Source organism: Ursus americanus, chromosome 14 (genome assembly GCF_024610735.1).
Source record: "Ursus americanus isolate L20-20 chromosome 14, mUrsAme1.1.p, whole genome shotgun sequence".
Taxonomy (NCBI): domain Eukaryota; kingdom Metazoa; phylum Chordata; class Mammalia; order Carnivora; family Ursidae; genus Ursus; species Ursus americanus.
Window position 1 is genome coordinate 5518623 of NC_142140.1, and position 21294 is coordinate 5539916.

General features: G+C 53.6%; 1 protein-coding gene and 1 long non-coding RNA gene across 3 annotated transcripts in view; one reads left to right on the forward strand and one right to left on the reverse strand.

Annotated features, from left to right (window-relative positions):
* Nucleotides 1-17945, forward strand: part of PLXND1 (plexin D1) — a 56261-nt gene extending 38316 nt beyond the window's left edge. The window contains exons 20-36 of one of the 2 annotated variants that reach the window (XM_045812325.2): nucleotides 522-636; nucleotides 6838-6945; nucleotides 7041-7153; nucleotides 8086-8148; nucleotides 8668-8798; nucleotides 9182-9380; nucleotides 10400-10546; nucleotides 10728-10884; nucleotides 11688-11791; nucleotides 11875-11938; nucleotides 12731-12765; nucleotides 13037-13141; nucleotides 13610-13773; nucleotides 14938-15085; nucleotides 16182-16322; nucleotides 16440-16514; nucleotides 16741-17945. In XM_045812325.2, coding sequence (XP_045668281.1) covers nucleotides 522-636; nucleotides 6838-6945; nucleotides 7041-7153; nucleotides 8086-8148; nucleotides 8668-8798; nucleotides 9182-9380; nucleotides 10400-10546; nucleotides 10728-10884; nucleotides 11688-11791; nucleotides 11875-11938; nucleotides 12731-12765; nucleotides 13037-13141; nucleotides 13610-13773; nucleotides 14938-15085; nucleotides 16182-16322; nucleotides 16440-16514; nucleotides 16741-16857 — 1986 coding nt within the window. In that variant the 3' untranslated portion in view covers nucleotides 16858-17945. Of the gene's footprint in view, nucleotides 1-521; nucleotides 637-6837; nucleotides 6946-7040; nucleotides 7154-8043; nucleotides 8149-8667; nucleotides 8799-9181; nucleotides 9381-10399; nucleotides 10547-10727; nucleotides 10885-11687; nucleotides 11792-11874; nucleotides 11939-12730; nucleotides 12766-13036; nucleotides 13142-13609; nucleotides 13774-14937; nucleotides 15086-16181; nucleotides 16323-16439; nucleotides 16515-16740 lie in introns of both variants that reach the window. The other variant, XM_045812324.2, reaches the window with a different exon arrangement.
* LOC123801988 (uncharacterized) lies at nucleotides 17367-20837 on the reverse strand. Its single transcript, XR_006782390.2, has 3 exons — nucleotides 20722-20837; nucleotides 18399-18470; nucleotides 17367-17503 (listed from the first exon to the last, which is right to left on the reverse strand). It is a non-coding gene; the product is annotated as an uncharacterized LOC123801988 (long non-coding RNA).
* Between the last annotated feature and the right edge of the window lie 457 nt (nucleotides 20838-21294).

Here is a 21294-nt window from a genome sequence, read left to right on the forward strand (position 1 = left end):
AGAGGGCCCAGAAGTGGGACCTTTTCTATGCTGTACCTGCTTGCATGCCTCCTGGGATGGGGAGCTCCCTCCCTCCCAGGCAGCTCATGCTGCCCAGCATGGGCAAACTCTGACCGGGAAAACTCCCTTTCACCCACACCCCAGTCCCAGTTATGTCCTCTGAATCCTCAGACTTTTGCTGCCCCCCGGGTCCTTGAACAGCCCTCCAGGTACTGGCTGCGACAGCAGCCTGGCCCTGTGAACTGCCCTGCCTCTGGCTTCTCCACGGCTTCTCCCAGGCTGCAATAAAAAACACAGCCTCCTGTACTGTGTCCCCTCTCTCTCGGCCAGGCCTGCCAAGCAGCCTCTCATTTAGCCTTCAGGGCATCCCCAGGAGGTGGGCGTGGTTATCTCTGTTATAGATGTGGCATCTGAGGTTCAGAGAGGTTAGGTGGCTTGCCCAGGACCCCATAGCTAGTGAGGAGAGGAGCCAAGGTACAAGTGTGGGGAAGCTACAGCCCCCTCCCCCCACCTCCACACAGATCCAGGTAGGGAACTTCAACCAGACCATCGCCACGCTGCAGCTGGGGGGCAGCGAGACGGCCATCATTGTGTCCATCGTCATCTGCAGTGTCCTGCTGCTGCTCTCTGTGGTTGGTAAGGAGCCCTTCGCTCATGACGCCTGGGAGGGCAGACCTGCCCCACCTGGTCCCAGCCCCTCCGAAGACTGGCAGATGGGAGAAAAGGCATGATGGGCTGGGGACACAGCTTGAGCGAAGGCCTGGCGGTGGGTCACTCACTGACAGGCTTGCTCTGGCTATGGCTCACGTGGGCGGAAGGGGTAGATGCTGGGGGACGTGCTGTGTCCAGGCGGCGGGGCCCCGAGTGCCTGGCAGAGGAACTTGGAACCTTGTCCTCTGGGCAATAAGGAGCTGAAGGAACTTAGAAGAAGGTTGTTCAGGGAAGATTAACCTACATATTTGGTAGGCTATCCCACTAGTAAAATAGTGGTTATGAAGTTGATACAGTTGATCTTTGAACAACGTGGGGTTAGGGGCGCTGACCCCCACACAGTCAGAAGTCCATGTATAAGTTTTGATTCCCCCAAAATTTAACTACTGGTAGCTTCCTGTTGCCTGGAAGCCTGACTGATAACATGAACAATCAACACATATTTTGTATGTTCTCCGTATTACGTATTGCGTTCTTATAATAAAGTAAGCTAGAGAAGAGAAAATGTTATCAAGAAAATCATAAGGAAGAGGGGCGCCTGGGTGGCTCAGTCGGTTACGCGTCTGCCTTCAGCTCAGGTCATGATCCCAGGGTCCTGGGATCGAGCCCCGCATCGGGTTCCCTGCTCAGCCGGGAATCTACTCCGTTGCCCTCTGCTCCTTCCCCCCACTCATGTGTGCGCACTGTCATCCCCCCAATAAATAAATTTTTAAAAATCTTAGAAGAGAATCATAAGGAAGAAAAAATACATTTACAGTTTTTACTGTATTTATTTTTAAAAATCTGCATCCAAATGGACCCGCACCGTTCAAATGCAGTTGTTCAAGGGTCGGCTGCGTGTGTGTGTGTGTGTGTGTGTGTGTGTGTGTGTGTGTATTTCCTCCTTCCCCACCCCAGAAAGTTAATATAATACTGCTGTGTAATCTTTTAAATGTTTCATAGTTTCTTGATCTTTTAAATGTTTCACAAGTTAACACCTGGTCATTGTGGAAAGAATTGAAAATGATTTAAAAAAAAAGAAAGAAAGAAAACAGCAATCATTCATTAATTCTCTCACCCAGGGAAAGTCACTGTTTACCCCTATTTTTTATTGAATTATAATTGACATACAATATCATATTAGTTTCAGGTACACAACATAGTGATTCAGTATTTTTATAGCGTTACCTTCTGTCACCTTACAAAGATATTACAATGTTATTGACTATATTCCCTGTGTTGTACAATAGGTCCCCGAGGCTTATTTATTTTATAAGTAGAAGTTTATACGTCTTAATCCCCTTTACCTATTTCATCCAATCCCCCACACTCCTCCCCTCTGTCAACCACAAGATTGTTTTCTGTATCTATGAGTCTGTTTCTGTTTTGTTTTGTTGGTTTGTTTGTTTTTCGATTTCAAATATAAGTGAAATCACATAGCATTTGTCTTTCTCTGTTGGACTTCATGGCATAACACCCTCTAGGTCCATCCGTGTTGTCACAAATGGCAAGATTTCATTCTTTTTCAGGGCTGAGTAACATTTCACTGTATCCATACCCTGCATCTTCTTTATCCGTTCATCTCTCCGCGGACACTTGGGCTGCTTATGTCTTGGCTCTTGTAAAGAACGCTGCAGCGAACAGATGGATGCGTGTATCTTTTTGAATTCGTTATTGCATTTTCTTCAGACAAATACCCAGAAGTGGAATTGCTGGGTCCTAGGACAGTTGCATTTTTAATCTTTGAGGACCCTCCATACTGTTTTCCACAGTATGATGGCTGCATCGATTTACGTGCCCACCAGTAGTTTACCAGGATTCCCTTTCCTCCACAGCCTCACCAACGCGTGTTATTTCTTGTCATTTTGATACCAGCCATTCTGACAGGTGTGAAGTGATATCCCATTGTGGTCGTGATTTGCATTTCCCTGATGATTAGTGACGATGAGCATCTTTTCATGTGTCTGTTGGCCATCTGCATGTTTTCTTTGGAAAAATGTCTATGTAGGTCCTCTGCCCATTTGTTAATCAGATTGTTTGTTTTTTTGTTTTTTTAGTTGTATGAGTCTTTATATATTTTGGATATCAACATTTTATTGGATATATTGTGTGCCAGTATTGTCTTTCATTTATTTAGGAAGTTGCCTTTTTGTTTTATGGATGGTTTCCTTCACCGTCCCAAAGCTTTTTAGTTGGATGTAGTCCCATTTGTTTATTTTTGCTTCTGTTGCTCTTGCCTGAGGAGACAGATCCAAAAAAATACTGCTAAGACCGATGTCCAAGAGCTTACTGCCTACGTTTTCTTCTAAAAGTTTTATGCTTTCAAGCCTCACATTTAGTCTTTAATTCATTTTGACTTTATTTTTCCATGTGGTGTAAGAAAGTGGTCTAACTTCATTCTTTTGCATGTGGCTGTCCAGATTTCCCAGCACCATTTATTGAAGAAACTGTCTTTTCCCCATTGTGTATTCTTGCTTCCTTTGTTGAAGATTAATTGACTATGTAAGTATGAGTTTATTTATAGACTATTCTAGTCCATTGATCTATGTGCTTGGTTTTATGCCAGTACCATACTGCTTTGATTATAATAGCTTTGTGGTGTAGTTTGAAATCTGGGAGCATGATGCCTCCTGCTTTGTTCTTCTTTCTCAAGATTACGTTGGCTATTTGGGGTCTTTTGTGGTTCCATTTACATTTTAGGATTACTTATTCTAGTTCTGTGAAAAATACCACTGGTATTTTGATAGGGATTGCATTGAATTTGTAGATTGCTTTGGGTAGTATGGACATTTTCACAATACTTCTTCCAGTGTATGAGCAGTGTATAACTTCCCATTTTTTGGTGTCCTCTTCAATTTTTCTCATCAATGTCTTAGTGTTCAGAGTACACTTTTTTTTTACCTCCTTGATTACATTTATTCCTAAGTATTTTATTCTTTTTGATGCAATTGTAAATAATATTCTTTTCTTATTTCTCTTTCTGAATACTTCTTTATTAGTGTATAGAAACACTGTAGATTTCTGTGTATTAATATTACATCCTGCAACTTGACTGAATTTGTTTAGTGGTTGTAATAGTTTTTTTGGTGGAGTATTTAGGGTTTTCTGCGTGTATTATATCACCTGCAAACAGTGACAGTTTTACTTCTTTTTTTCCAATTTGGATGCCTTTTATTTCTTTTTCTTGCCTAATTGCTGTGGCTACGACCTCTAAATGCTATGTTGAATAAAATTGGTGAGAAAGGGCATCCTTCCTGATCTTAGAGGAAACACTTTCGGTTTTACACCATTGAGTTTAGTATTAGCTGTGGGTCTGTCCTATATGGCTTTTATTGTGTTGAGGTACATTCCCTCTATACCCACTTTGTTGAGAGTTTTTATCATAAGTAGATGTTGAATTTTGTCAAATTCTTTTTCTGCATCTATTGAGATGATCATATGATTCCTATCCTTCATTTTTATGTTAATGTGGTGTATTACATTGTGTGATTTGTGGCTGTTAAACCATCCTCTTGTCCCTGCAATGAGTCCCACTTGGTCATGGTGTATGATCCTTCTAATGTATTTTTGAATGTGGTTTGGTAATATTTTGTTGCGGGTTTTTGCACCTTTGTCCATCAGTGATATTGGCCTGTAGTTCTCTTTTTCTGTAGTGTCTCTGTCTGATTTTGGTATGAGGGTAATGATGGCTTCATAAAATGAGTTTAGAAATGTTCCTTCCTCTTCAGTTGTTTGGAATTATGTCAAGAGGATAGGTATTAACTCTTCTTTAAATGTTTGATAGAATTCACCAGGGAAGCCATTTGGACCTGGACTTCTGTTTTCAGGGAGTTTTTTGATTACTGATTTAATGTCATTACTAGCAATCAGTCTATTCAGATTTTCTATTTCATGATTCAGTCTTAAAATATTGTATATTTCTAGGAATTTGGCCATTTTTTCCAGGTTGTCTAATTTGTTGGTATATAATTGTATAGTATTCTCTTTTGTATTTCTGTGGTATCAGTTATAATTTCTCTATTTTCATTTCTGGTTTAATTTAGTCCTCTTTTTTTTTTTGTCTTGATGAGTCTGGCTAACAGTTTGTCGATTTTGTTTCTTTTCAAAGAACCAGCACTTGGTTTCATTGATCTTTTCTATTTTTTAGTCTATTTTGTTTATTTCTGCTCTGATCTTTATTTCCTTCCTTCTCCGAACTTTGAGTTTTGTTCTCCTTTTTCTACTTCCTTTAAAATTAAATCATTTGAGACTTTCCTTCTTTCCTGAGGTATCACTATGAACTTCCCTCTTAGGATGGTTTTTGCTGCGTCCCAAAGATTTTGGACTGTTATTTTTTTTTTTTCATTTTCATTCGTCTCTATGTATTTTTTGATTTCCTCTTTGACTTCTTCATTTTCTCCTTGGTTGTTCGGTAGCATGTTGTTTAGTCTCTACATGTTTGTGCCTTTTCCCATTTTCTTCCTGTAATTAATTTCTAGTTTCATTCTGTTGTGTCAGAAAAAATGTTTGATATTACTTCAGTTTTGTTAAATTTGTTGAGGCTTGTTTTTGGCCTAACACGTGACCCGTCCTGGAGAACGTTCCATGTGCACTTGAAAAGAATGTGTATTTTGCTGTTTTTGGATGGAATGTTCTGTATGTATCTGTTAAGTCCATCTGGTCCAGCGTGTCATTTAAGGCTGATGTTTCCTTATTGATTTTCTGTCTGGATGATCTATCCATTGAAGTAAGTGGGGTGTTAAAGTCCCCTACCCGTATTGCGTTGCTGTCTATTTCTCCCTTTAGGCCTGTTAATATTTGCCTGGTATGTTTAGGTATGTTCAGTGCATCGATCTTTACAAATGTTCTAATTCTTTTGGCAGATTGACCCCTTTATCATCCTTCTTTGTCCTTTATTACAGTCTTTGTTTTAAAATCTATCTTGTCTGATGTAAGTATTGCTACCCCAGCTTTCTTTTCTTTTCCATTTGGGTGAAACATGTTTTCCCAGGCCCTTACTTTCAGTCTGTGTGTGTCCTTAGATGTGAACTGAGTCTCTCATAGGCTGCCTATAGATGGGGCTTGGTTTGGTTTGGTTTTTGTTTTTGTTTTTTTAATCCACTCATCCACCCTGTGTCTCTTGATTGGAGAATTCAGTCCATTATTTTTAAAGTAATTATTGGTAGGTGTGTAATTACTGTCTTTTCATAAATTGTTTTCTGGCTGTTTTTGTAGTTTTTCTCTGTTCCTTTCTTCTTCTCTTTCTCTCTTCCCTTGTGGTTTGAAAGTTTTCTTTAGTGGTATGTTTAGATTTTTTCTTTCTTTCTTTTCTTTTGTGTATTTTATATGTTTTTTCCTTTGTGGTTACCATGAGGTTCACATATAATATGTTATGTATATACGTCTCTTTTTAAGTTAATAGTAAGTTAATTTTGAATACATTCCAGAGCTTTATGTTTTTACTCCCCTATTATATATATAATATCTATAAAATATATATGTGTATATATATTTTAAGACTTTTTTATTTGAGAGAGAGAGAGAGAGCAGGAGAGGCAGAGGCAGAGGGAGACGGAGAGAGAGGATCTCAAGCAGACTCTGCAATGGGCATGGAGCCCAATGTGGGGCTTGATCTCACAACCCTGAGATCATGACCTGAGCCAAAACCAAGAGGCAGATGCTTAAACCAAGACCCAGGCACATCCCCCCACCATTTTATATTTTTCATGACCACATTTTACATGTTTATTTTATGTATCTAACTATCATATTTTAATAAATTTTACTACTTTTGTCTTACCCTTTATACTTGCTTTATAAGTGTTTGAGCCACTATCTTTATTTTATAATGTTTACCACTATTTTAAGACACACACACACACACACACACACACACACACACACACACTTCTTTTTATAAGAATGGGACATCAGAATTATTTTCCTGGGCGTTCCCCAGCCCTTTACCCTGTAGGAGTTTTCAGCCCACCAGGGAGGGGAGGACTGCAGGCTGAAGGCACCCGGCCACTTCCCACACCCTCCCCAGAGGAGGTGGAGAGGAAGCCAGCAGGACCTCTCCCTCCAGGCCGGGCCCTGTACACGGCCATGGGCCAACAAATGTTTTCCAAAGGGCTCTCCAGGCCTGACCTGCCTCTCCACTGCCCCCAGCCCTGTTCGTCTTCTGCACTAAGAGCCGCCGCGCAGAGCGCTACTGGCAGAAGACTCTGCTGCAGATGGAGGAGATGGAATCTCAGATCCGGGAGGAAATCCGGAAAGGTAGCCGGCGGGGACCACGGAGGGCTGTGGACCTTGGCTTTGCCATCTGGGGAATGGGTTTGAGATCTACTCACAGCTCCCTGCCAATCTGCCAGGCTTTGCCGAGCTGCAGACGGACATGACTGATCTGACCAAGGAGCTGAACCGCAGCCAGGGCATCCCCTTCCTGGAGTATAAGCACTTTGTGACCCGCACTTTCTTCCCTAAGGTCAGCCCGCGCCCTTGCCAGCCACCTCAGGGGCTCCTTGATCTCGTTCTGAGCCATGCCAGACTAGAGGGCATTTTTAAGCAGATGGGAAGACGTGGTGCCATATGGGCCCCTTGAGCAGTGCGTAACCTGCATACACGCTCATGGCAGCCTTGGCCACCTGCCCTCACCTGCCAAGGGAGGGGGCCCAGTTTCTCCCCTCACTTTTCTTCTGTACTCATTTGATGTCTGATTGTCCATATGGAAGCCGGCTACTAGCCCCACTGTCCTCCTGGGGTGTAAGACCGGCCTCTCCCTTCATTGAGGGGGCGAGTAGAGGTGTCCCAGGCTCTCCTAAGCCCCCGGTGTCCCACCTGCCTCTCTTAGTGCTGGGTCCCTTCCCAGCCAGGCTTTGGTCTCTACATTCCCTCCTCTTGCCCACTGGACTCTGCCTCAAGCCTCCCACCCCTCTTTGTGTTCTAGGGGCTACCGCCCTGTCTCCATCTTCCCTGGCCTGGCCAGAGCATTTATGCTGGTGGCTGGTGACCTGCCTCTTGTCCTGTCCACACTGCTCACCACGCAGCAGCCCCAGCAAGGCCGTACCGTGGTCCTTGCTGGCCTCTCTGCTCTTTCTCCCATTATGTGCTGTTTCTTTTGCTTCCTCTTAAGCCTCGTGCCCTCTTGCATTGAACACCCTGCATCATGAGGTTCTTTTCCTTCCTTTTCCCCCACGAAGCCCCTCGGGCCGCCCCTCCCTGCTTCTCTGGACCCTTAAGGCCCCTGGGCATGGCCCACTGCCTCTCCTTCCTTCACAAGTTATCCCTTTGCATTTGTGGGCGGTCCTGGCACGCCAGTCAGGGGAGACCACAGCCCTGCTGAGATGCCGGGGGGGGGGGGGTCTACTCCTACAGTGCTCCTCGCTCTATGAAGAACGTTATGTGCTGCCCTCCCAGACCCTCAACTCCCAGGGCAGCTCCCCAGTGCAGGAGACGCACCCACTGCTGGGAGAGTGGAAGGTGAGTACCCCACGCACGTGCGTGCAGATACATACAGGACTGCCTCCGAGCCACCCCTCTGGGCTTCACTTTCCTGTTCATCTGATCCATTGATCAGTGGAGTTGGGAGGAATCAGTCATTGGAAGACAGTGAGTCCTCCATCCCAGGAAGCATTTAAGGTATAACACCATTCAGTGTGTTAGAAGTGCTGACCCTAAGCCAGGTGACGAGGGAGGAGGATTGGGCCTTTCTGGACCTCCCACTCCACCTGCTGCCTAGAGAGTGGAAAGCTAGAGGGTCCTAGGCACAGGGACTCTGGGTTACCTCCAGGCACTGTTGACCTTCTCTGAGTGCCACTTTTCAACTCAACTGAGCCATTATTCCCAATCATGGGGCGTGAAGAGACATCTGGCATGAAAAGGTAGTGAGCTTCCCATCCCAGGAGGCATTCAAAGAGCCATTCAGGGCATTATAAGTGCTGACTCCGAGGCCAGACCGAGGCAGCAGACCCCTGTGGACAGCACCAATTGCTTCTGCAGATCCCAGAGAGCTGCCGGCCCCACATGGAAGAGGGGATCAGCCTGTTCTCCTCATTGCTCAACAACAAGCACTTCCTCATCGTGTTCGTGCACGCGCTGGAGCAGCAGAAGGACTTCGCAGTGCGCGACAGGTCAGGCTCTGGGAGAGGGCCGGGGCCCGCTGGAGGCCGCACGGCCCGTCCTGGCTTGGCCTGGCCAGACCCAAGGCTGGGCCAGTTTGCAAGTCACCTTGCCTGCCGGGCAGTAGGCATCCACCCGGCGCCGGGCCCGCGCGTGCCTCCCTTTCCTGGGCCTGGACGCCCCAGATGGGGGCCCACAGGCACAGGGGCTGCTGCGGACGGTAGAGGCGGCGGCCCTTTCTCCGGGTGGGTTTGGGCCGCATTCACTCGTCTGCCGGACGCCGCCCACGCAGGCACACCTGCGGCCGCCGGGTGCACAAGGCCGAGCCGGAGCTCCACGACCCGCGTCTGCTCCCGGCGCGCGGCAGGTGCTAACGCCCTGCGCCCGCCCGCAGGTGCAGCCTGGCCTCCCTGCTGACCATCGCGCTGCACGGCAAGCTCGAGTACTACACGGGCATCATGAAGGAGCTGCTGGTGGACCTCATCGACGCCTCGGCCACCAAGAACCCGAAGCTCATGCTGCGGCGCACGGAGTCGGTGGTGGAGAAAATGCTCACCAACTGGATGTCCATCTGCATGTACAGCTGTCTGCGGGTGAGGCGGCGCCCGGGCCGGCGCCCGGATCTGACTCGGCGTCAGCCTCGGCCGGCTCCGGCCGGACGGGTCCTCACGCCCTCGGCGCCGACGAGGGACGGGCTCGGGGAGCAGGGACCGGCCTGTAGGGCCCTTCTCCAGCTCGGAGCGGCCTGGCTTCCCGCGAGGGCTCAGAGCATGCCCAGGGGGCTTTGTTCCAGATTGTTTTCTTAGTCATCAAACCCTCCCTTGTGTCCTTGGGGCCACGGCTCCTGGTTCAGATGATAAATGAGGCCCCGTCCTAGCCCTTAAGACCCCCTCAGGCTTAGGGAGACAGATGCGGAAATAGCGATTAAAATACAGAGCAATAAAGGCCACACGGTGGAGTTCAACCGCTGAGGCCTCGGACCCAGCTGGTGGGTTCAAGGTGGCTTCCTGGAGGAGGTGGCCCTAAGCTCAGGTCTGAGGGCTTAGTTGGAGGGCAGGGGTACGAGGCCCAGCCTGGCCCAAGATGCTCTACACTCACCAGTCTGGGATTTGAGACCACATCCTGTGTCCTGGTTCCACCTAAACTCACCCTGGGCGGCTTAGCGGAGTCGTGGGCTTGGGAGCTGCTGATTCAGGTGTCAAGTCTAGCTCGCTACTTCCCTGCTGGGTGACCCTGGGCAGGCTGATTGTCCTTTCTGAGCCTCAGCAGTGAGGGAAGAGTTGCTGGGATGATCAATTGAACGTGCCTACCCACAGCCAGTGGTTTTCCGCCTCAGAGTCCGCGGAGACACGACGGCGGGGGGGGGGGGGGGTGGGGGGCGGACGGCAGGAGGCGGGGGAGACGGGGAAAATGGCTCTAGGATCCCAAAGGGGGGTGGTACCCAGGCAGCCATGGTGGTGTTGGTAGAGGGGAGTGGTGAAAGCGCTCCAGAAGGGGGCCACAGCAGGGCCAAAGGTTTGGGGGCTGGTATATGGAGGCTGGGCTTCGAGGCAGTGGGGGCTGGGCTGGGCAGGCTGGGCCTCAGCCCCTGACAGCCCCGTGCCCACCCCAGGAAACAGTTGGGGAGCCATTCTTCCTGCTCCTGTGTGCCATCAAGCAGCAGATCAACAAGGGCTCCATTGATGCCATCACAGGCAAGGCCCGCTACACGCTCAACGAGGAGTGGCTGCTGCGGGAGAACATTGAGGCCAAGCCCCGGGTGAGTCGGGCGGCTGGGCAGCCAGGTGGGAGCCATCTCCCAGGCTGGCTGGGGGATCCACATGCCTGGAGCACCCTGACCCTAATCATGACCCAGCTGTCCCGGGCAGGTTGTTAACCCCGCCTGGGCCCAGGGTAGTGCGGGGAGGGGCTTGCTGACTGTCTTCTCCTCTCTCGGGCAGAACCTGAACGTGTCCTTCCAGGGCTGCGGCATGGACTCGCTGAGTGTGCGGGCCATGGACACGGACACGCTGACACAGGTGAAAGAGAAGATTCTGGAAGCCTTCTGCAAGAATGTGCCCTACTCTCAGTGGCCACGTGCAGAGGACGTTGACCTCGGTGGGTAGGAACAGGGTGGCGGGCCTTAGCATTGGGTTACTCCAGTGGGAACTGTCCCCCGCCTTGGTTGTATACTCCTTTCACTCAGGAAAGGTACATTGGTTGTGGCCCTGGGGACATGGAGGTGATCAGACAAGTTGCCCATCACCAAGGAGCTCCTGTTCTGGCAGGGAGATGGGTACTGGGTGAGCAAGCTGCAGACAACAGCAAAAAGTGTTCGGGAAAGGCTTGCTCAAGGAGGGGAAATGGGAGTGGGTTTTGAAGGATGCATAGGAGTTCTGGTTTGGCCAAAAGCTGCCATTCGTTCTATGACCACAAGGCCTGTTCCAAGCACCAGGTTGTGATGATAAATAGGCGCAGTGACTGCTGCTCGGAGCAGGGAGCTCACTGGGTCTGGCGTGCAGGGGCCGGGATAGGCTGTGAGATGAGGTTAGGCAGGCACTCAGTCCCCCAGAGCCTGGAAGGGCAGAGTCAGTACCTAAGGACAGTGGGAGTCATGGAAGGTACACGATCCCTTTCACACATGGTACCTTTTTTTATTTCATCAGCAGTAGTAAAGTAACAACCTCGAGGATGAGGACATGGCCAGGCCTCCGGCTTTGTGCCCACCACCATCCTCTCCTCTGGACCTTTTTCCTCCTCCTCATTTTACACGTGGAAAAATAGAGGCTCAGAGAGAGGCTTGGCCTGCCCTCGGTTCCACAGAGAGAGCGAGAGGCCTCTCTCTGGGTGGGCCAGGCTGGCGCTGCGCCCCCCCCTCCCAGCCAGCCCCCCGTCCCTGACATCCTGTCCCCTGCCCCCAGAGTGGTTCGCCTCGAGCACACAGAGCTATGTCCTCCGGGACCTGGATGACACCTCAGTGGTGGAAGACGGCCGCAAGAAGCTCAACACACTGGCCCACTACAAGGTAGGCTCCCCAGCCCCACCCATCCCCCACTTGCACCCTCCCTAACCTCTGACCTCTGACCTCGGCCTCTCCCCTCCTGTCAGATCCCTGAAGGTGCCTCCCTGGCCATGAGCCTCACAGACAAGAAGGACACCACACTGGGCCGAGGTAGCACCGGTGGACATGGGGAGGGGGTCAGGCCAGGCTTCGGCCCCTTCTGAGCAGCCCTCGTAGGGAACCTGAGGCTCCAAGAGGCAGGGCTGGGCCGGGCTATGGTCTCCTTTATCGGGGCAAGGACCAGGCCAGGCCCCTCTGCCCCAGTACTGCTTGGGCAGGGCCTGCCGCCAAGCCTCCTCAGGCTGGGATCCTGCGGGCAGCCAGAGAGAGGCCCCAAGAGGGCGGGATGTGGTTTCAGGAGGTCTGAGCAGCTGCCAGGCTGGTGGGGGAGGCTGGCATGCCCATCTGGGCTTTGGGCTGTGTCCCTGCCTCAATTCCACCCCAGTCCACACCCTCAGGCTCCCAGGCTTAGCTGCCCAGCTGCCAGGCATGGGGTCCTATGCTCTTTGGTCTCGGGGTCCCCTGCTGAGGTCAGGAGCAGGATCTTGGGTCTCTCCCCGCCGCTTACAAGGTCTGGGTTGGCAGGAGCTCTGGGCTGGGCAGTGGAGGGGGTGAGGGCAGCCATCCTGTCCCCTTGTGGGGGTCTCCCCCATGTCCCTCTGTTTCTCCTTTCTCCCTGTGTGCAGCTCTCTCTCATGGCCTTTTTCTCTCGGTCTCATTCTCTGTGTCTCTCTGGATCTCTGTTTCTTCCCTTTTTCTCTGTTTGCATTTTTCTGTCTCTCGCTTTCTCCAGGTACTGCTTTGGGCCTCTCTCTCTGCCTCTCCATTTTTCCGTCTCCATTTCTGTTTCTCTCTCTCCCCCCTCCTCCCCCTTGTTTATTTATTGTGTTTTCCCTCTCACAGTGAAAGACTTGGACACAGAGAAGTATTTCCATCTGGTAAGTGCCCGGCCTCTGGCCCTGGGGGTGCCCGCCCTCACTGGGTGTGGACTTGGCTTCCTGCCACCCTGGGGCTCTGGGGAGAGTACTCCCGGGCCCTGGGAAAGGCTGGGGACTGGGGAGCAGGGATGGGTCCCAGAATCACCCTCATGCCTTGTGCACCACGAAGCATCTGTGGAGCCAGGTAGCTGTGGGGCGCAGGACAGGACCTCCCACAGGACGGCCAAGGATGGCGCCGGGCGCCGGCCTGACCACTGCCCCGGCCTCCTAGGTGTTGCCCACGGACGAGCTGGCAGAGCCCAAGAAGTCCCACCGGCAGAGCCACCGCAAGAAGGTGCTACCGGAGATCTACCTGACTCGCCTCCTGTCCACCAAGGTGGGCCTGGCCTCTTCTCCCATCAACTGTGTGCACGGGCCTGGGGGCGGGGGAGGAGCTCAGGGCTTCACCGTTGCTCCTGAGGAGGGGTTTGCTCTCAGCCGTGAAAGCTGCCTGACGCCCTCTATAGTAGCCAACATGACAGGGCAGCAGAGGCCCACAGGGGTCAGTGCTGTCCCTGAGGTCACATGGCTCAGGTGGCAGAGCCACCCCCCGGCCCTACCAATTCCCCCACCCTGTGCCCCAGTATCTGGATTAGTCCTTACAACACCCCTGGGAGGAGGACTTCACTCACCCATTTCATAGACAAGAAAACAAGGCCTGGAGAGGTTAGGTGACCAGCTCGATGGTACATGGCTTTCCCGGTCGCCAGCCCAAGCACTTGGGGCTCCCTAGGGCTAACAGAGGTGCCCACTCACCTTCGCCAAGTGGTCCTGGGCTGACGGCAGCCACCCCACTCCTCTGCAGGGCACACTGCAGAAGTTTCTGGATGACCTGTTCAAGGCCATCCTGAGCATCCGTGAAGACAAGCCCCCACTGGCTGTCAAGTACTTCTTTGACTTCCTGGAGGAGCAGGCTGAGAAGAGGGGGATCTCTGATCCTGACACTCTGCACATCTGGAAGACCAACAGGTCGGTGGGCCAAGGGCGTGTGGGCGGTGGGCAGGCAGGGAGGGATGCGTGGCTTCATTGTTTCAATATGGGCAGCACTCGTGCAGGGGCAAAGAGCCTGGTCTCTCAGCCTGCCTGCCTGGATTCAGTCCCTGTTTGCCACTTCCTAGCTGTGTGACCTTGGGTAAGTGACTTACCTCTCTGTGCTTTAAGTCTTCCCAGCTGTAAAACCAGGGGGATAAAAAGTCCACCTTACTTGTAAGAATTAACCAAAAGCAAGCATGATAGAAGGTTTACCCTCAGCATCATTTCTCTCCCCCACTCCTCTTGGGTGGGCACCATCAGCTCTGTTTTACGGGTGAGAACAACGGCCCTCGCAGGGGCAGAACTGGGCTCAAACCCACCTGATCAGAGTCCCATACCCAGTTTGTAGCTTTCCTTTAAGGCACATCTTTCTTAGCTTTCTGGGTCACAGAACCCCACAACTTGTTGAGAACTTCAGCCTGAACCTCAGGAGAAGTGACACAGCCTAGAAGTTTCTGTGCAGTTGCAGGGGCTTCTCAGAGCTCTGGTGGGCGTGGGGGGGGTTGTTGTCCATGCACTTCAGGCTGCTGAGTCGCTGGGTGGCCCTGGGGCAGGGATATTACCAATCCTCTCTGGCCGCCTGAGGCCAAGGACAAAAATCTAGACACCCTCCTCCCCCCCCCCCCCCCCGCCAGCCCTTTCTGGCTGCTCCGTGGCCCCAGCTAATGGTGGACTTCCTGCTGCCATGCAAGGGCTGGAAGGAGGAGCCATGTGCTGCCAGGCAGGGCGGGGTTGGGGAGTTCTTCTAATGAGAACCAGGACCGGGCTTGAGGCTCTGTCGTGAGAGCAGAAGGCTCCGTGGGGGCTGGGGGCCAGTGTGAAGGTAGCTTGGCCCCAGCATCCTGCCCTGCTGCACAGGGCAACCTCGGCTCTTGGCTCCTCTGCCACCCCAGCTGGCAGGGGTGGTCGTCAGCCCCCTGCGTGGACGAGCAAACTGAGGTTCCCTCTTGAGTCGGAGCCTCTCTGGCCTGGAGGGGTAAAGCCAGCCTGTCCTCAGCGCCTGGCTGCCTCCCTCCTGTGACCCCCTCCCCCAGCGCCCACTTCCTTTGCTGCACACCCTCGGGGTGGGTTCACCGCGCCTCCCTCTCCCCCATCCCACAGCCTTCCTCTCCGGTTCTGGGTGAACATCCTGAAAAACCCCCAGTTTGTCTTCGACATCGACAAGACAGACCACATCGACGCCTGCCTCTCCGTCATCGCTCAGGCCTTCATTGACGCCTGCTCCATCTCCGACCTGCAGCTGGGCAAGGTCTGCCGCTCTGGGGCCGGCGGGCAGCGGGGGCCTCAGATCTTTCCGGGAGGGGAACCCAAGGAGCTCGGGTTTGGGGGGCATGGGATGAACAGGGACCTTCCAACGGGGGCAGATACCCAGCCTGGCCCCTGTGGTCAGAAACTGCACCTGCCTCAGGCTAAGTGCTTAGCACCTCCTTCCCACGCGTAGGCCCTAGGGCCGGGCCAGGCAGCCAGTGTCAGTGTGGGAAACGGGCGCGGTCAGCTGCAACATCATGAGCGCGTCAGCCAGGCTCCAGTCAGCAGCCCCCTGGTCTAGAGCCCTCCACGTGGGCACTGAGGCGGTGGGCGGGGGAACAGGCAGCCGAGACCTCTGAGCTGCACACAGGAGGACAGCCCTGAGAGGTCCGTCTGCGGGGAGAGGATCTGGCGGGCTCTGGAGACGGGGAGAGGAGGGAGAAGGGCCTTCTAGGCAGCGGGAGCTACCTGGCCCAGGGCAGGGCGGCGTGAAGGTGTGCTGGTGGCTGTGAACGCTAATGAGATGGTCTAAAGAGACTGCACTGCAGGATGGTGGGTGCGGCCCTGCCGTCAGCCCCTGACTTTCAGAGGCCGAGAGAGAGAGAGAGACAGACAGACAGACAGACAGACACTATGAATGCCCTCACTTCTCACATACGGTCTCTGCAGGCAGGATGCCTGTGACAAAGCCCTGGGAGCGCACTTGGCACGTTTTGCTTTCGGGCGTTGGAAACAGTGGGAAATATCCCACTGAGCCAGCACTCAGGCTTCCAGCAACCTTAGCCACCAAGACCCACAACCCTAAGCAAGGATGCAAACGAAACAGCCTGCGTGCAACAAAGAGCTGGCCCGCAGCCTGTGTACTTTTCCCCCCAAAGGAAGCAGGTCCCCCTCCAGGTCATCCCCCGACAGTGCCGTAGAAAATGGGGCAGGGGTTCCGTGCCAAAGGGCAGCACCGGGAGCGGGTGAAGAGCCCCGGCCTGGTCCAGAGCCGGCTGGGACGGGCCGCGTGCGTGGCAGTGGGGACACGCGCTGGTCCAGAAACAGGTCTGTCTGGTGTCCGTCCGCCACTTATGCCCGCGCCTCTCTCTGCCCAGGATTCGCCCACCAACAAGCTCCTGTACGCCAAGGAGATCCCCGAGTACCGGAAGATCGTGCAGCGCTACTACCAGCAGATCCACGACATGACGCCGCTCAGCGAGCAGGAGATGAACGCGCACCTGGCCGAGGAGTCGCGGGTGCGGCGGGCTCCACAGGGGCCGGCCGGGCGCAGGGGGGCGCTGCCTGCCAGGGAGGGGCTGTGGGAAGCTGGGGGTTTGTGTGTAACCGCCCCCACCCCGCCTTCTTCCTCGTAGAAATACCAGAACGAGTTCAACACCAATGTGGCCATGGCTGAGATTTATAAATACGCCAAGAGGTATCGCACACAGGTGGGTACCCCTGCTGGGAGGCACCCACCCTGGGGGCCGCGGTGCCCCCCCTCAGCCCTGCGCACCACCTCCTGTCTGCTCAGGAGAGCCCCAGGAGAGGCCCGTGTTCGAGTAGTCACATCCTGGGGCGTTGGCGCTGTAGGGGCCGCTTACCAGCGGTGGAAATCCAGGCGGCGCTGTCCCCACCTTTGCGCCGTGACCCAGCTGTCCCTTGCTTCCCCCTCAGATCATGACGGCCCTGGAGGCGAACCCCACTGCCCGGAGGACCCAGCTGCAGCACAAGTTTGAGCAGGTGGTGGCTCTGATGGAAGACAACATCTACGAGTGCTACAGCGAGGCCTGAGCCTGGGGCAGACGTCCGGGGAGCGACACGCCACCCTCCACGTCACCTTGCGCCCCGGGCCTCGGGCCCGGCTGGGAAATGACTGAGCAGGGTCGGCTTCGGGGGGCCGTGGGGGGAGAGGGGGCGGGTGGAGGGGCTTCTCTGAGCCAGGCAGAGGAGCCCCCAGCCCCGGGCCCCTCCCGCCTGCCCCCCAGAGCTGATCTCTGGGTTGGGGACTTGAAAGCCACAGCCAGCCGCTGGTAAGGCTCCCGCCAACCCCCAAGCACAGCCTCGATGGAGCCCCGGCTCTGCCGCCACCACTGCTGCTGAGAGCCCTGCCCCACAGGGCCCCGCGCCCTCCCCCGGAGACGAGCCCCCGGCCCAGAGGCCGCAGCCAGAAACACTACCTCATCCAATGTGGCGGAGGGGAGGCCTCCTTGAACCAGCCCTCGAGTGGATTTGGCTTAGACCATCCAAGTGTTCTCTCCATCTTCCGTCACCCAGAGAGGACCCTGGCGACACACAGGTTCACCCGGCATCAGACGCTGGTCGCTCGAGCGGCTGCTCGTGGAGTGGGCAGTGCCCACTGCCCGTGGGCAGGCTCCGGGGGCTCTCCCACCAGCCGGGGTGGGCAGAGGAAGAGGGGACAGGTGCTGAGCGCCGCTGGCTGGAGGGGGGAGAGGGGCTAAGTCGTACCAAGGCTGTAGCTGGGCTACTTGATCTTGCTGGAAGTGTTTCTAAAGATAGCACCACTTTTTTTTTTTTTTAAAGCTTTTATATATTAAAAAACTTCTCACGCGCCAACTGTGAATAGCTGCCGCTTGTGCAGAGGACCCGGGGAGGGGTCCCCAGGGGCTCCCACCACAACACTGGAAAGGACTGTTCCAGAGCACAGGCAGACCTGGCAGAGACCCCCCCCTTCCAAATCCAAGGCCCTGAAAAAATCACCCATTCTGTTCCTGTCAGAAGCCACCCTCTGTGGCTGAGCCCGCTCCCTGTGCAGCAGACCCAGCCAGCGCCGGGACTGGCTCTGAGCCCGCGGGGCTGGGCTGGAGGGGGTGGCTGGGAAGCTCTGGAACCTTCTTTATAATAAAAGCCTGATGAGAAAACCTGCTGTGGGCTCCAGCCTTTATCCGGAGATGGCCAAAGAGGGAAATGTGTGCGTGAGTAGAAGGGAGAGGGGCAGCTGGGTGTAGAGCCCTGCCTCGGCCATGCTCCTGCGTGAGGTTTGGGCAGACATCGGACTTAGCCCTGGGGAAGCAGCGGCAGGGTTCAGTGGGACAAGGTCTGCTTGCCCTGGGCCTGGCCCACAGCTCACCTTCGTGGCCTTGGAGGGCACTCAGGGGCCCTCCAGGTAAGAGGCCATGGCAGCCATGTGCCACCTACCCCTGGGCAGGCCCTGCTCCTATTACCTTTAAAACAGGCCGGCGAGGAACGGAACATTATGCCCATTTTACAGATGTAGAAATGGAGTCTCAGCATGATGGACGGATCCCCACAGGTCACAGAGCCAGGGAGCAGCAGAGTGGGGACCCAAACCAGGTTGCGTGGGCCCCTCATACCTCTGTTTTGTGCTTCTTCCAGGCAGTCTCCACAGTGGCCCCCAAATGTGTGGGGAGGTCAAGGTGACAGCCCTAGAAAGAGAACTGGTGTTTACACATGTCCCCTGAATTTCTCATCAATCTTGAAAACCCTGTTTTTTCATGTGAGGAAATACGCAGTTTCCCCAAGGCCAGTGTAACCCTGGACTGTTCTCAGTGGGGCAGTCTGTTCCTCAGGATGGTTAAGCTGACTTGGGGTCTGCACTTCCACAGAACCCCCAGCCCACCCGGTGGGCTCTGGGCCTGAGCTGGGGGTGAAGTTCATCGCCGTCCCCCAAGAAAAGGTCGTCAGAGAACTGGCTCCAAATTAGAAGCAACTCAAGTTAATCATTTTTCCATCATAATGGGGAAAAAACGAAGCACCCATTTATCAAGAATAAGAACTAGGACAGAAAAATTCATACAATTTCAAACAAAATCCCACAAATACCAGTTCTAGAATTAATGAGGACAGAGAAGTGAGAAAAGAAAAATAAACAATTTTTAGCTTTAAAAATAGCCTTTTCCTGTAGGGGCTTCTGGGTGGAGACAGATTCTTTATCTTTTCAAATTTTCTATTCTGAGCACTGATTCCTTTTCATTAAGCAGCAGATTTTCTAATTTAAGTTATTGACACATTTGATAGGGATTTTTTTTTTTTTGGTATGATTTTAGAATGAATACATGTTTCCTGCAGAAATGTCAGGAAATAAAAGCTACCCTAACCCGCCCATGGTTCGTGTCCCAGAGTATGCCGGCCCAGATCGTGTGCCCGCCTGGGTCGGGGGCTGAGGAGATCCGGGACACCATTCTGTAACCTGCCTTTTCCCCGTGCAACAGTATGTCAGTGACATCTTCCCGCGGCATTAAGTATTCCGCAGCCTGTTGTCATGCCTGATTAACATGCAGTTCCTTCTTGAAGTTTAGAAACACATTGGCACATGGCGGAAAACTCTCTAGTTTCTGGGGTCATTTCTCAACACAGAAGGTGGGAGACTTCTGTGAGCCGCCCATGGTTCTTATCTGGGGCCCTCAAGACTTGCTTTGCAGCGACAGGCGTCCCTTGGCTCTCTGAAGGTCATGGGAGGTCATGGACACTTCGGCACCGTGTCCTCAAGAGGGGCGGAGATGTGACTGTGTCTCAGGGGTGCTGGATGCTCTCCAGCCCCTCCCAGGCCAGGGGTACTCACTCGCCCCAGGCTCGTGGACGCATGAGGCCCAGGGATGCCGTCCAGGGCCTCGCCGGGTGCCTCCCACAACCCCCTGCCAAACCGTGAAAGGAGCAGAGGCACAACCCCAACCCCCCTCCTATGGGAAGTGCCAGCCCCGCCCCTGCCATCTGCTCACAGTACCCTCGGGGGCCGGCTGGCAGCCACACTGCAGATCCCCCAGGGAAGCTGGCAGCACAGCTAGACAGCGCCTCATGCGGGATTCGAGGAACTGAGGGCAGGGTTGAAGGAGCAGGGGCAGGAAGGAGCTGCCTGATGCCCCATGCTGGCCTGCGTCAGTTTCCCTTTGTGCCCCGTCTGCCCGCTTTCCCAGGTCCCGTCCAGTTTCCCTCCTCCTCCCTTCTAACTCACCCCTTCCTTCCCCGCCCCTCCCCGGCTCAGCCGTCACCCCTCAACTGGTCTCCCTCTCCGCAGCCTCCCGCCCCGGCAGAGCCCTCACCCCAGGAAATGGTCACCCTGGAGTCACCAGGCTGTGTCCACTCCAAACTGCAGACTCATCCTTGACCCCTTTCTTCCACCCAGTACTTCAGCAAATCCCATCTACCCTGCTTAAACTTGTACCCAGAACCCACCACTTGCAAGCCCTCCCTCCATGAACAGCTGTCCTCACCGGGGCCCCTCACTGCCCTGTCCCCTGCAGTCGCTCTTCTGCTCTCATGGCTCTTCCTCGTGATTACGATGAAACCCGAAGTTCTTCCCCTGGCTTACAGGGCCCTGCCCGCTCTAGCCCGGGCCACCCCACTGGCCTCGTTCGGCGACTACTGCTGCGTAACAAACCACCCCAATCCTCAGGGACTTAAAACAACAGCATGTACAGGAGTCCCCCACCCCCGGCCCCGCTTCTCCACGGGGGATACATTCCAAGGCCCCCAGTGGAAGCCTGAAACTGCAGACAGTGCGAGCCCTACGTATACTATGCCTTTGCCTAGACGTACGTACCCACGATAAGGTTTGATTTATAAATTAGACACAGTAAGAGATCAACCAGTAATAAAAGTCGAACAATTGTAACGATATAGTATAATCAAAATTATGTGACTGTGGTCTCTCCAAATAACTTACTGTATCGTACTCACCCTTCTCGTGACGGAAGAGGAGAAAATGTCTGCGCGAGGAGGTGCCGTGAGGGGCCGGACAGAGGCAGTTGGCGGTAGCGGTGGCCTACCACCAACCTCGGGCTGATACGTCACAAGGAAGGTCACCTGCTTCCGCAAAGCACGCCAAGCGGAACCGTGGGTAAGGGGACACTGCTGTTTGTTCCCCGTGCATCTGCGATTGGGACAGGGCTCGGCAGGGGAGGCTTGTCCCTGTTCCACGTGGCGTCAGCCGCGGCAGCTCAGCTACAGCTGAAAGTTCTGTTTCTGGCGCACTCCTCTGGCTGGCAAATTGGTCAGGGATTGCAGCTGGGCCTGAAAATCAGGGTGCCTCTGTTCCTTTCCAGAGGCTGCTTGGGCTTTCCCACAGCATGCCTGTGGAGTTCTAAGAGCAAGTGTCAAAACAAAAACAAAAAAAACAGGACACACAAGGTCTGGGCCCAGAGACTGTCATAATGTCCTTTCCACTGTATTCTACTGTTCAAGCAATCGCAGAGCCCAGAGGTAAGGGGCAGGGCCTGCACCTCTCCGTGGGAAGAGGGTCACAGATGTTTT